Here is a 14234-nt window from a genome sequence, read left to right as displayed (position 1 = left end):
GCTTCTTCCCGTTCCTTCCGTGATTTGCATTTAGTGGTTGCCTTGTGGGAACGTTTTATATTTTCCTTTATGATTCTATGACACACCTTTAGGCGACGTATAAAGGTCGCGTTGCCGCACTGTGTCTGATGGCAGTGAGTGCTGCAGGGCATGGGTGATCGTTACCAGTAACGGCTGCCGTTAATGATGACAGTTTAAGCCTAGCAATTCAGCTTTGGCCCCTGGCATGGAAATATTTAAACCAATTACCCTTGTAGGCCTAGGTGAACCAAAACAATGACGTATGTTCATAAATCTGTTTTTTAATTGGACAGGTTATTTATTCATGAATTGGCTCCTGATTCGTTGATAGTTCATAGGCTAATACAACTATCTTGCAGAAAGAGCTGAGTAAGACGCAAGGTTAAAGACCTATTAGGCCCTTGCTATAGACCTGGGCTTGGAATTAGAATGAAGCAATCATGTGTCTCTGTAAATAATGAAAATTCATTAATTGAATTTCACTTTATTTCCTGAATTTAATCCGTTTTAGTGAAATAGGCCTAGACTAGCCTGGTTGCCTTCTCTGTTCAGCCATTTCCCAAATGACAGGAGTGGCAAGGAGTGGAATGTTAGCTAAAAATACTGGTACCCAGACTTAGCCTAGACCACTAAAAAGGAAGAAACTTCGATGCATGTTGTTTGCAGAAATACTTATGATTGAGTTAGCCTCGTAAGGCATTGTGAAAGCATTTACAACAACGACCTGCAATCATAGCCAGTAGGCTATCAGAGAGCTCTGGCAGATGTGTCCTGATGGGGGAATTTGGTTGTCTTACATCGCCTCTGTGGCTGAGAGAGAGAGAGAGAGAGAGAGAGAGAGAGAGAGAGAGAGAGAGAGAGCGAGAGAGAGAGAGATTGGGGGCGGGGACAGAGTTAGCTAGATACAAAACTGGAATGATGGACTCATACAGAGCCCGCGAGTTCACGAGGCATTGCCGAGGAGCCCCGCTGTCAATCATCACGCCTCTAACCAATAGAGTAGCTGTGTTGAGCGGGCTCGCCCCCTGCGCCCCGCCCCCCTCCTTGAGTTGTCCTCGCCGTGCACGCGCGTGGTCCCCCCCAGGTCGCGAGGAGGAGGAGGAGGAGGATGAGGCGTGCGGAGGGGAAATGGCTGCCGAAAACATGCCGGAAGGTAAGAGAGAAATAAGGTGATGATTCTGTGGTTGTTGTTGACCTCGAAAAAAGGGAGAGCGAGATGAGACGCTGGGTTCAGGTAAGGGGATGGAGGAATAGAGAGATGGCGGAGCTTTCCCCTTTTCCATGTCTCGCTCTCTCCCAGTCCTGTCCTGTGCAGAAAAAACGGACGCTGAAGCGATGCTGAGATAGGCTACAGGCAGCCACATACTTCAGCTCGATGACAAACGGTTACCGAGAGCAGATTTGAAAATATGGGGATATAATGCAAACGGAGTGTGTTTGTTTAGATACAGTAGGTGAGAATGTTGTTTTCTTCGTTGCTTTGCGTGTCAGCGTCTCCCCTGGGTAGCAGGTTAACGCGGCTGAGCGTAACAGGCTCTGAGTGGATGTGAGAGCTTCACGCTGGAGGAATTCAGATGCTTTCTCAGCGCAGGCATCCACTCCCCCCCACCCCACACAAACACACACACACACACACACACACACACACACACGCTAGTAATCGTCCGTGTATCATCTGTAGTGTGATTCCTCGACACGCACGCAACCCCGCAGGCTGTGCGGTCAGCCACAATGTGATGTTGTGTTGTTTACACGCTGTGGACGATGGAGAGTTGATTGATGATGATTCTACGCGGAACATACTGCAAGGCGCTCAAAAGACCGTCTGCTATATGCCATGCCAGTATGTACTATAAGAAAACAATACATTGATTCCAAATATCTTAAAAACACACTCACCTAAATCCAATGACATGGTGACATTTTTTTTCTTCACGTTGAATTCAGGACAGTTGATAACTCAACCAAATGTAAATCAAAACTAGACGTTGAACTGACTGACATCTGTGCCCAGTGGGTCAAGTCTTTCTCTTCTGTTGAGGAATTCCCGGAAGGTAGACTTCACTCCCTGGCAGAGATGAGATACACAACAACAGAGGATACTTTGTTGTCAACATCTTTCTTGCTACTATTTATAATTAGTGTGTCACTCACTTGTGTTAAGCAAGAAAGATAAGCAGTGTGTGTTTGTGTTTGTCCGTGCAGCATGCTTGCATACTTGTGTGTGGGTGGGAGTGTTTAAGCAATGTGTGCCAATAAAGGGATTTTTGAGGATTTTTGATCTAACTACAGCATCATTGTGTATATACTGGGGATATACACTGAGTGTACAAAACATTAGGAACACCTTCTCTTTCCATGACATAGACTGACCAGGTGAATCCAGATGAAAGTTATGATCCCTTATTGATGTCGCTTGATAAATCCACATCAATCAGTGCAGATGAAGCGGAGGAGACAGATTAAAGAAGAATATTTAACCCTTTAGACAATTGAGACATGGATTGTGTATGTGTGCCATTCAGAGGGTAAATGGGCAAGACAAAAAATGTAAGTGCGTTTGAATGGGGCATGGTAGTAGGTGCCAGGCACAATGGTTTGTGTCAAGAACTGCAATGCTGCTGGGTTTTTCACACTCAACAGTTTCCCGTGTGTATAAAGAATGGCTGTCCTGAGGGCAAAGGGGGGGTACAACTCAATATTAGGAAGGCGTTCCTAATGTTTGGTATACTCAGTGACTTTTGTTGGTCATAGTATCTGTCTCTCAACCTGTACTGTAAGCTGTGATCTTCAGCGCCACTCACCTCCCCCTCATTACTGATCCCTGTAGGAATAGATCCAAGTCCATTTGAATGAAGCTTTTGTCTGATGTTGAGCTGTTTATTACGATAAACAAAATCTTTTGAATGTTTGAACATGTCAAATCCTTTACATTTATGTTATTTAAAAAATATTAGTGAATTTAAAGGCAGACTCAATAATATGACATCATCATACAGTGGGGAAAAAAAGTATTTAGTCAGCCACCAATTGTGCAAGTTCTCCCACTTAAAAAGATGAGAGAGGCCTGTAATTTTCACCATAGGTACACGTCAACTATGACAGACAAATTGAGAATTTTTTTTCCAGAAAATCACATTGTAGGATTTTTAATGAATTTATTTGCAAATTATGGTGGAAAATAAGTATTTGGTCACCTACAAACAAGCAAGATTTCTGGCTCTCACAGACCTGTAACTTCTTCTTTAAGAGGCTCCTCTGTCCTCCACTCGTTACCTGTATTAATGGCACCTGTTTGAACTTGTTATCAGTATAAAAGACACCTGTCCACAACCTCAAACAGTCACACTCCAAACTCCATTTGTGCATTTGGATGATCCAGAAGAGATTTGGGAGAATGTCATATGGTCAGATGAAACCAAAATAGAACTTTTTGGTAAAAACTCAACTCGTCGTGTTTGGAGGACAAAGAATGCTGAGTTGCATCCAAAGAACACCATACCTACTGTGAAGCATGGGGGTGGAAACATCATGCTTTGGGGCTGTTTTTCTGCAAAGGGACCAGGACGACTGATCCGTGTAAAGGAAAGAATGAATGGGGCCATGTATCGTGAGATTTTGAGTGAAAACCTCCTTCCATCAGCAAGGGCATTGAAGATGAAACGTGGCTGGGACTTTCAGCATGACAATGATCCCAAACACACCGCCCGGGCAACGAAGGAGTGGCTTCGTAAGAAGCATTTCAAGGTCCTGGAGTGGCCTAGCCAGTCTCCAGATCTCAACCCCATAGAAAATCTTTGGAGGGAGTTGAAAGTCCGTGTTGCCCAGCGACAGCCCCAAAACATCACTGCTCTAGAGGAGATCTGCATGGAGGAATGGGCCAAAATACCAGCAACAGTGTGTGAAAACCTTGTGAAGACTTACATAAAACGTTTGACCTGTGTCATTGCCAACAAAGGGTATATAACAAAGTATTGAGAAACGTTTGTTATTGACCAAATACTTATTTTCCACCATAATTTGCAAATAAATTCATTAAAAATCCTACAATGTGAGTTTCTGGATATTTTTTTCTCATTTTGTCTGTCATAGTTGACGTGTACCTATGATGAAAATTACAGGCCTCTCTCATCTTTTTAAGTGGGAGAACTTGCACAATTGGTGACTGACTAAATACTTTTTTCCCCCACTGTACATTATAACAGGGTGACAATAACAACATTCTAAATTCCCAATTTTAGCCCACCATTGAGGAATGTCCACATTGCATTGGGAAGAGACAATGTCATTTTTGGCAGATTTAAGTTTAGCTGATGTTGATTAGACGCATTGCTTTGTATGATAATGTGATATTCCTTACTGGCATTTCCATCTAAAAAGACCGATGAGCACCAACATGTGAAGTTCATAGGAGCATGTCAAATTGGGTTTCAAATGAAAGCTAAGAGTATATTTTTTGAGAAATTAACCATTTTCCATCCTAAAGATTAGGTGTAAGCAAAGGCTTTGATTTCTGGTCAAACAGATGGAAAATGGGTCTTAGACAACATGTACCACAAAAATTCTTAAAAGGTTCACTACATGACCAAAAGTATGTGGACACCTGCTCGTCAAACATCTCATTCCAAAATAATGGACATTAATATGGAGTTGGTCCCCTCTTTGCTGCTATAACAGCCTCCACTCTTCTGGGAAGGCTTTCCACTAGATGTTGGAACATTACTGCGGAGACTTGATTCCATTCAGCCAAAAGAGCATTAGTAAGGTCAGGCACTGATGTTGGGCAATTTCCAATTCATCCCAAAGGTGTTCGATGGGGTTGAGGTCAGGGCTCTGTGCAGGCCAATCAAGTTCTTCCACACCAATCTTGACAAATCATTTGTGTAAGGACCTCACTTTTGTGCACAGGGGCATTGTCATGCTGAAACAGGAAAGGGCCTTCCCAAACTGTTGCCACAAAATTGGAAGCACAGAATCGTCTAGAATGTCATTGTATGATGTAGCGTTAAGATTTCTCTTCACTGGAACTAAGGGGCTTAGCCCGAACTATTACAGTCCGACAAACTAATCTGGGTTTGGCGGATGCCAGGAGAACACTACCTGCTTCCAGATGGTGTAGCGTGATTCATCACTCCAGAAAACGTGTTTCCACTGCTCCAGAGTCCAATGGCGGCAAGCTTTACACCACTCCAGCCGATGCTTGGCATTGCGCATGGTGATCTTAGGCTTGCTCGACCATGTAAACCCATTTCATGAAGCTCCCGACGAACAGTTATTGTGCTGACGTTGCTTCAAGAGGCAGTTTGGAACTTGGTAGTGAGTTTTGCAACCGAGGACAGACAATGTTTACACGCTACCCTCTTCAGCACTCGGTGGTCCCATTTTGTGAGCTTGTGTGGCCTACCACTTTGCGGCTGAGCTGTTGTTGCTCCTAGATGTTTCCACTTCACAATAACAGCACATACAGTTGACCGGGGCAGCTCTATCAGGGCAGAAATTTGTTGAACTGACTTGTTGGAAAGGTGGCATCCTATAACGATGCCACGTTGAAAGTCACTGAGCTCTTCAGTAAGGCAAATCTACTGCCAATGTTTTTCTATGGAGATTGCATGGCTATGTGCTCGATTTTATACACCTGTCAGCAACGGGTGTGGCTGAAATAGCCGAATCCACTAATTTGAATTTAAGAATGGCGCCGGAGGGGATGGCTGCCGTTTTAACCAACTGTGCTATTTTATGTGTTTTTTCGCATTGTTTGTAACTTATTTTGTACATAATGTTGCTGCTACCGTCTCTTATGACAAAAAAAAAGCGCTTGGATATCAGAACAGCAATTACTCACCTTGAACTGGAAGAAGATTGTTTCTTTAATGAGTCCGACGTGAAGGATATACTGCTTCTCTGAGACCAGGCCCAAATCCCTGTCATTTGCGTGAAGAAAAGACGGAAAAACAGGGGGCGGAGATCGGGGTGCCTTGTGAGAATTCGTCAGCGAGTGGGTAACCATCTGTTGTCCAACGTGCAATCTCTGGAGAATGAACTAGATGATCTCCGTTCGAGACTATCCTACCAACGGGACATTAAAAACTGTAATATCTTATGTTTCACCTAGTCGTGGCTGAACGACGACACGGATAATATACAGTTGGCTGGGTTTTCTGTGCATTGGCAGGACAGAACAGCTACGTCTGGTAAGACGAGGGGTGGTGGTGTGTGTCTATTTGTCAATAACAGCTGGTGCGCAATGTCTAATATTAAGGAAGTCTTGGCATGGGTCCCCAGATCCTCAAAAAGTTATACAGCTGCACCATCGAGAGCATCTTGACCGGTTGCATCACCGCCTGGTATGGCAACTGCTCGGCATCCGACCGTAAGGCGCTACAGAGGGTAGTGCGTACGGCCCAGTACATCACTGGGGCCAAGCTTCCTGCCATCCAGGACCTATATACTAGGCGGTGTCAGAGGAAGGCCCCAAAAATTGTCAAAGACTCCAGTCACCCAAGTCATAGACTGTTCTCTCTGCTACCGCATGGCAAGCAGTACCGGAGTGCCAAGTCTAGGTCCAAAAGGCTCCTTAATAGCTTCTACCCCCAAGCCATAAGACTGCTGAACAATTAATCAAATGGCCACCTCAACTAACCTGTATCCCTGCACATTGACTCGGTACCCCCTGTATATAGCCTCATTATTGTTAGTTTATTGTGTTACTTTTGATTTGATTTTTTACTTTAGTTTATTTAGTAAACTCTATTTGTTGAACTGCATTGTTGGTTAAGGGCTTGTAAGTAAGCATTTCACGGTAAGGTCTACACCTGTTGTATTCGGCGCATGTGACAAATAAAATTAGATTTGATTTGAAGGGGTGTCCACATACTTTTGTATATATAGTGTATTAGAAATACATCAAAACAAAACAATGTTGAACCCCTGATAATATCAACACTTCTATTTAGTTTTGGAGAAATCATTTGCCTTCTGTAAGTTTAAGAAACATTGCCTTGTGCCTTATAATTCCGTTACCAAAAACCGACATATCTTTAAGATATTTTCTAATTTCTCCCCCTCATGAGCAGGAAAAATGTATGAAAGTTCACAGAAGTAACAAGTAATGGTAGACCTACCAATTAGTTAGTGTTTTTACTGATATCAAGTTTCTGAATTATTAAGTGATTATAACTCGTAATTCTGTTATCAAATCGGTAATGGAATTACTGCAATTGTATTGGGTACAATGGGAAATCATAGTAGTCACAAACCACAGTTGGTTCCCCTGCTACTGTCCTCCCTTCCACTGGCATACTGTTATGTTCAGCTCATAACAGATTTTTTTCTCCTTCTGTCATCTGGTGGTCAAAGCAAGACTGTGAAAACAGTCGGGACAACCCCTCTATCTCGCTCTCTCTCTCTCTCTCTCTCTCTCTCTCTCTCTCTCTCTCTCTCTCTCGCTCTCCCATTAATGTCACCTCTCCTGGCTCTTACTGACACCTACCATGACACCACAGGAGGTTGATGGCACCTTAATTGTGGAGGACGGGCTTGTGGTAATGGCTGGAGCGGAATTGGTGGAATTATAACAACACAGGATGAGACCCAGATGCAGACACAGGAGGCGGATGGTTCGGTTCTCCGAATATTTATTATAACAAAGGGGCAGGCAAAAGGGCAGGTCGGGGGCAGGCAGAGGTTCGTAATCCAAGGCAGAGTCAAAAAGGGACAGAACGGCAGGCAGGGTCAGGGTCAGGGCAGGCAGAATGGTCGGAACCAGGAAGTCTAGAAAACAAGAACTAGAGAACTGGAGAAACAGGAGACAAAGGGCTGTGAGACAGAGGTTTAATCTTAGACACATGGAAAGTGGGATGTATACAGAGGGTGCGGGGCAACAGAAGACAAACAGCAGTGGGGCTAAGGATTGTAGAGATGGGGAAAGGGCCGATAAAGCGGGGGGAAGTTTACGGGACTCAACCCTGAGGGGCAGATCCCGAGTGGAGAGCCATACCCTCTGCCCAAGACGATAGCGGGGAGCCGGGGTCCAGTGGTGGTCTGCCTGTCGCCGATACCTGGAGGTGGTCTTAAGAAGAGCGGACCAGGCTTTCTTCCAGGTACGCCGACAGCGGCGGATGAACATCTGGGCTGAGGGTATGCTGACTTCTTCCTCTTGCTCAGGGAAGAGCGGAGGCTAGTAACCCAAGGAACACTCTAAGGGCGAGAGACCAGTGGCTGAGCAGGGAAGGGTGTTGCGGGCGTACTCCACCCACACTATTTGCTGGCTCCAGGTGGTGGGGTTGGCAGAGACGAGGCAATGAAGAGTCGTCTCCAGGTCCTGATTGGCTTGCTCCGACTGGCCGTTAGATTGGGGATGAAACCTGGAGGACAGGCTGGTGCAGAATGATTTCCAGAACCTGGACAAGAACTGAGGATCACGATCGGAGACCATGTTGACCGGAAGTCCATGGATCCGGAAGACGTGCTGCACCATAAGCTGGGCCGCCTCCTTGGCTGAAGGCAACTTGGGAAGAAGAATGAAATGTGCGGCTTTGGAAAACCTATCCACAACCGTAAGGATGGTGCTGTTGCCATCTGACGGGGGGAGACCAGTGACAAAGTCCAGGGATATATGGGACCAGGGGCGGTGAAGAACAGGGAGGGGTTGAAGGAGGCCAGCTGGAGCTTGCCGCTGAGTCTTGTTCTGTGCGCACACAGTGCAGGTGGTGACGAATGCAGAGACGTTAGGAACCATGGTGGACCACCAAAAACGTTGTCGGATGAAAGCCAGGGTCCGACGGGAGCCAGGATGACAGGTAAGTTTAGCGGAATGAGCCCATTACAGGACCAGGGACCGGGCTGAATCAGGGACAAACATGCGGTTAGCCGTGCCCCGCCAGGGTCCGACTGGGAACGCTGCGCCTTGTGGACCAGGCTCTCGATACCCCAGACAAGTGTAGCTGCAAGACAGGAGGTAGGGAGGATGGTCTCTGGGTCAGAGGGTGTAGCCATATAACTATACAGGCATCAGGCTTAACATTCTTGGACCCAGGGCGGTAGGAGATGGTAAAATTGAACCGAGTGAATAACAGAGCCCAACAAGCCTACCTTGAGGCATTTGGTGGTGCAAAGATATTCTAGATGTTTATGGTCGGTCCACACTAAGAATGGGTGTTCCGCCCCTTCAAGCCAGTTCCTCCACTCCTCCAGGGCCATTTTGACCACGAGAAGTTCCAGATTACCAACGTCATAGTTCCTCTCAGCGGGATTAAGGCGATGGGACAGGAAAACGCAGGGATGCAACTTTTGGTCATGGGCAGAACGTTGGGACAGATTGGCCCCCACTCCAACGTCCAAGGCGTCGACCTCCACCACGAACTGACGGGACGGGTCCTGATGGATTAGGATGGGGGCTGTGGTGAACCGATGCTTAAGATCCAAAAACGCCTGGTCAGCAGCTGGGGACCACGTGAACAGAACCTTGGGAGAGGTGAGTGCTGAGAGGGGGGAAGCCAGGGTGCTGTAGTACCAAATGAAGCGGCGGTAGAAATGTGCAAATCCCAGAAAACATTGCAGCTGCACTCTGGATGTGGGTTTAGGCCAATCAACCACTGCTCTCACCTTGTCAGGATCCATCGTTCCCTGCAGCGATGACGTATCCCAAAAAGCAGATAGTGGAGCGACGGAATTCACATTTCTCTGCTTTGACAAACAGCTGGTTCTCCAGGAGACGCTGGAGGACTTGTCGGACGTGGAGGACATGCTCTTGAGCCAACGGGAAAAAACAAGGATGTCGTCAAGGTAGACAAACACAAACCGGTTTAACTTGTCACGGAGCACATCTTTGACCAGGGCCTGGAACATGGCGGGAGCGTTGGTCAGTCCGAACGGCATAACCAGGTACTCGTAGCTAGCCGTGTTGAAGGCTGTCTTCCACTCGTCTCCTTCCCGTATCCGAACTAGGTGGTATAATAGCCAGTATGTAGAATAATGCACAATAATAGTCAAAAGAAGGATATTGCATATTTCTACCTTTGTGTACTTATTCAGGATACATCCCCATGAAGAGAATGACATTCATATCCATCATGTATTTGACAACAAATGACCTAAAGGGGCTTTATCTTCGAAGGGGTCGCTAGTAGCCTAATTGTAGGACAGGCAGACAGACAAACACACAGACACACCACACACACACACATAGAGGGGGACAAACATAAATTTAGACAGACAGAGAGACACACTCACAAACACACGTAGCATACATAGCTACAGGCTTTATAGAGGCCGTGGGTTGAGAGTCCCGTTGCGTAGAGAAACTCCAGCAGATCAGAGAGGAGAAGCCCACAGGCACATAAACATGGACTACCACCAACTCGCTACATACACACACACACACACACACACACACACACACACAGGCTCATCCTTGGATGTCTGAAAGCCACTAGCGATGTCTTGTTGCTCTACTAACTGACTTATGTAAAGCGAGGATGCTACTGTAGTATACACTGAGTGTACAAAACATTAGGAACACCTTCCTAATATTGAGTTGCACCCCCCCCCCCTTTTACCCTCAGAACAGCCTCAATTCGTCGGGGCATGGACAAGGTGTCGAAAGCGTTCCACAGGGATGCTGGCCCATGTTGACTCCAATGCTTCCCACAGTTGTGTCAAGTTGGCTGGATGTCCTTTGGATTGTGGACCATTCTTGATACACACGGAAAACTGTTGAGTGTGAAAACCTGCAGCGTTTCAGTTTTTGACACACTCAAACCGGTACACCTGGCACCTACTACCATACCCCATTCAAAGCCACTTCAATATTTTGTCTTGCCCATTCACCCTCTGAATGGCATACATACACAATCCATGTCTCAATTGTCTCAAGGCTTAAAAATCCTTCTTTAACCTGTCTCCTCCCCTTCATCTACACTGACATTGAAATGGATTTAACAGGTGACATCAATAAGGGATCATAGCTTTCACCTGGATTCACCTGGTCAGTCTATGTAATGGAAAGAGCAGGTGTTCCTAATGTTTTGTACACTCAGTGTAGATCAAGCTATAGATTAGAAGATGGCTGCTCTTACTGTTTGAATGGAAGAATTGATGTCACTGACTCGACCATAATATGACCACTTCTTACTGTAGTAAGTCTGTATCATAGCAACGGTGACCAGGGAAACAGGAAAATGAAGAGATGAAAACAAAACAGAAGTAGAAGTTGTTGAAGCCAATGGTCACTCCTCTAGTATGGGTGGAGTTTGTAATACTAGGAATATGTTGCCCTTAACTACATCTGTTTCTCTCTCTTTCCCTCCTACCCTTCTCTCTCTATTCACCCCTCTCTCCTCCACTCAACATGCTGTCTCCCTCTACCATATCTCCCCCAATTTCTCCTTCTTTCTTCTCCTCTCTCTACTTCTCTCTATCCCTTATCTCTCTCTCTCTCCCTCTCTCTCTCTCTCTCTCTCTCTCTCTCTGTCTCTCTCTGTCTGTAGGGTTGAAGAGGATAAGGAATCCAGAGCGGATAATTAGAATCGCTGTGGGATACACAGGACACGCCCCTCCCAAGAGTGATGACACTGACACCAACGGTAAGGCACACACACACGCTCAAACATCGCATCACAGGACCCCATCATAGGACAGTATGTTGCTTTTTGTAGGACGAAGTGACTCTGTGTTTTGAAAAGCCTTCTGGCTAAACAAGCTGGCAGCCGAGGCCTTATTGTCATCAGCTCTGTTACTAATCTCTTGTGGACAGATGTACTGTACATAAACATAACTGGTACTGTAAAATCTGTCACTACTATGGGATGCATGAGATAACAAGCAGCATTAGTTCCGGGTCTTGAGTTTTCGTCACTCCCAGATCCTAATCAAGCATCTGACCAAATTATCTGAGATTTTAGTTCTGGGTTAACAGAGATTACTCTGTTTCAGATAATACACATACACACACACGCACACACACACACACACACACACACACACACACACACACACACACACACACACACACACACACACACACACACACACACACACACACACACACACACACACACACACACACACACACACACACACACACACACACTCTAAAGTGAGTCTCATTCTCATTCAGCTCTGTTACAGGTTATGTTTATTCATGCGTGCCGATGCAAAGCAGTGTGTGTGCGCACTCACACACACAAAGCTTATTTTAGGAGCAGAAGCTCATTGTCATGCCTAATCAATGCACAGAGCACTATCTATCCATATGGCATGGAACAGTGTTACTGATGCTGGGAGAAACAGACCGTGGCTGGTTAAGAGAGAGCTGGCTTTAACTGAGATGTATGAGAGAGAGAGGGCGATCAAAGGTGTTTGTGTGTGTGTGTGTGGTTCTAGTTCTGGTTCTGGTTCTAGTTTGGTGTGTGTGTATGTCTATGTGTGTGTCTGCATTATGTGTGTGTGTGTGTGTGTGTGTGTGTGTGTGTGTGTGTGTGTGTGTGTGTGTGTGAGAGAGAGAGAGAGAGAGAGTACGGGGTGGCGGTTGGGAATATATGTAGTGTTAAGGGGAGCTATAAAGGTGATGAGTGCTTTGATTGGTTATTGATCCTAGAACAGGACAGCCAACCTAGTGTGTGTGTGTGTGTGTGTGTGTGTGTGTGTGTGTGTGTGTGTGTGTGTGTGTGTGTGTGTGTTTTTGAGAGGAGACCCAGAAAGGGTTTTTGTGGGGAGGTTATTGATTTGTACTGTGTGTTTATCAGCTCTCCTTGTCTGCTCTCCTGATCTGCCCTGAGACACACAGGGACAGGAGAGGACAAAGCGACAGAGACAGGAGAGGACAGAGAAACAGAGAGACACGAGAGCCCAGGGACAGGAGAGGACAAAGAGACAGAGACAGGAGAGGACAGAGAGACAGGAGAGGACAGAGAGACAGGAGAGGACAGAGACAGGAGAGGACAGAGACAGGAGAGGACAGAGAGACAGAGACACACCAGAGCCCAGGGACAGGAGAGGACAGAGAGACAGAGACAGGAGAGGACAGAGAGACCTGAGAGGACAGAGAGACAGGAGAGGACAGAGACAGGAGAGGACAGAGACAGGAGAGGACAGAGAGACAGAGACACACCAGAGCCCAGGGACAGGAGAGGACAGAGAGACAGAGACAGGAGAGGACAGAGAGACCTGAGAGGACAGAGAGACAGGAGAGGACAGAGACAGGAGAGGACAGAGACAGGAGAGGACAGAGAGACAGAGACACACCAGAGCCCAGGGACAGGAGAGGACAGAGAGACAGACAGGGACAGTAAAGGACAGAGAGACAGACAGGGACAGGAGAGGAGAGAAAGAGAACCCATTGCACTTTCTGGTTGTGAGGTCTGGGGTTCGCTCACCAACCAATAATTCACAAAATGGGACAAACACCAAATTGAGACTCTGCATGCAGAATTCTGCAAAAATAATCCTCTGTGTACAACGTAAAACACCAAATAATGCATGCAGAGCAGAATTAGGCCGATACCCACTAATGATCAAAATCCAGAAAATATAAGATAAATTCTACAACCACCTAAAAGGAAGTGATTCCCAAACCTTCCATAACAAAGCCATCACCTACAGAGAGATGAACCTGGAGAAGAGTCCCGTAAGCAAGCTGGTCCTGGGGCTCTGTTCACAAACACAAACAGACCCCACAGAGTCCCAGAACAGCAACACAATTATACCCAATAAAATCATGAGAAAACAAAAAGATAATTACTTGACACATTGGAAAGAATTAACAAAAAAACAGAGCAAACTAGAATGCTATTTGGCCCTAAACAGAGAGTACACGGTGGCAGAATACCTGACCGCTGTGACTGATGCAAACTTAAGGATAGCTTTGACTATGTACAGACTCAGTGAGCATAGCCTTGCTATTGAGAAAGGCCGCCGTAGGCAGACCTGGCTTTCAAGAGAAGACAGGCTATGTGCACACTGCCCACAAAATGAGGTGGAAACTGAGCTGCACTTCCTAACCTCCTGCCCTCAGATTACACACACCCACAAAGAATTCGAAAACAAACCCAATTTTGATAAACTCCCATATCTATTGGGTGAAATACCACAGTGTGCAATAACAGCAGCAAGATTTGTGACCTGTTGCCACAAGAAAAGGGCAACCAGTGAAGAACAAACACCATTGTAAATACAACCCATATTTATGTTTATTTATTTTCCCTTTTGTACTTTAA

At 46.0% G+C, this 14234-nt stretch overlaps 1 protein-coding gene across 3 annotated transcripts in view; it reads left to right on the top strand.

Moving 5' to 3' along the window:
• The first annotated feature begins 1094 nt into the window (after positions 1–1094).
• Positions 1095–14234, top strand: part of LOC121577688 (calmodulin-binding transcription activator 2-like) — a 100207-nt gene continuing 87067 nt past the window's right edge. For all 3 annotated transcript variants that reach the window (XM_045223942.1, XM_041891466.2, XM_045223941.1), the window contains exons 1-2: positions 1095–1174; positions 11508–11603. In XM_045223942.1, the coding sequence (XP_045079877.1) occupies positions 1150–1174; positions 11508–11603 (121 nt within the window). In that variant the 5' untranslated portion in view covers positions 1095–1149. The remainder of the gene's footprint in view (positions 1175–11507; positions 11604–14234) is intronic.

This window comes from Coregonus clupeaformis, chromosome 12 (genome assembly GCF_020615455.1).
Source record: "Coregonus clupeaformis isolate EN_2021a chromosome 12, ASM2061545v1, whole genome shotgun sequence".
Taxonomy (NCBI): domain Eukaryota; kingdom Metazoa; phylum Chordata; class Actinopteri; order Salmoniformes; family Salmonidae; genus Coregonus; species Coregonus clupeaformis.
The sequence above is the reverse complement of the archived record's forward strand: the minus strand, read 5'-3'. Positions and strand labels throughout refer to the sequence as shown.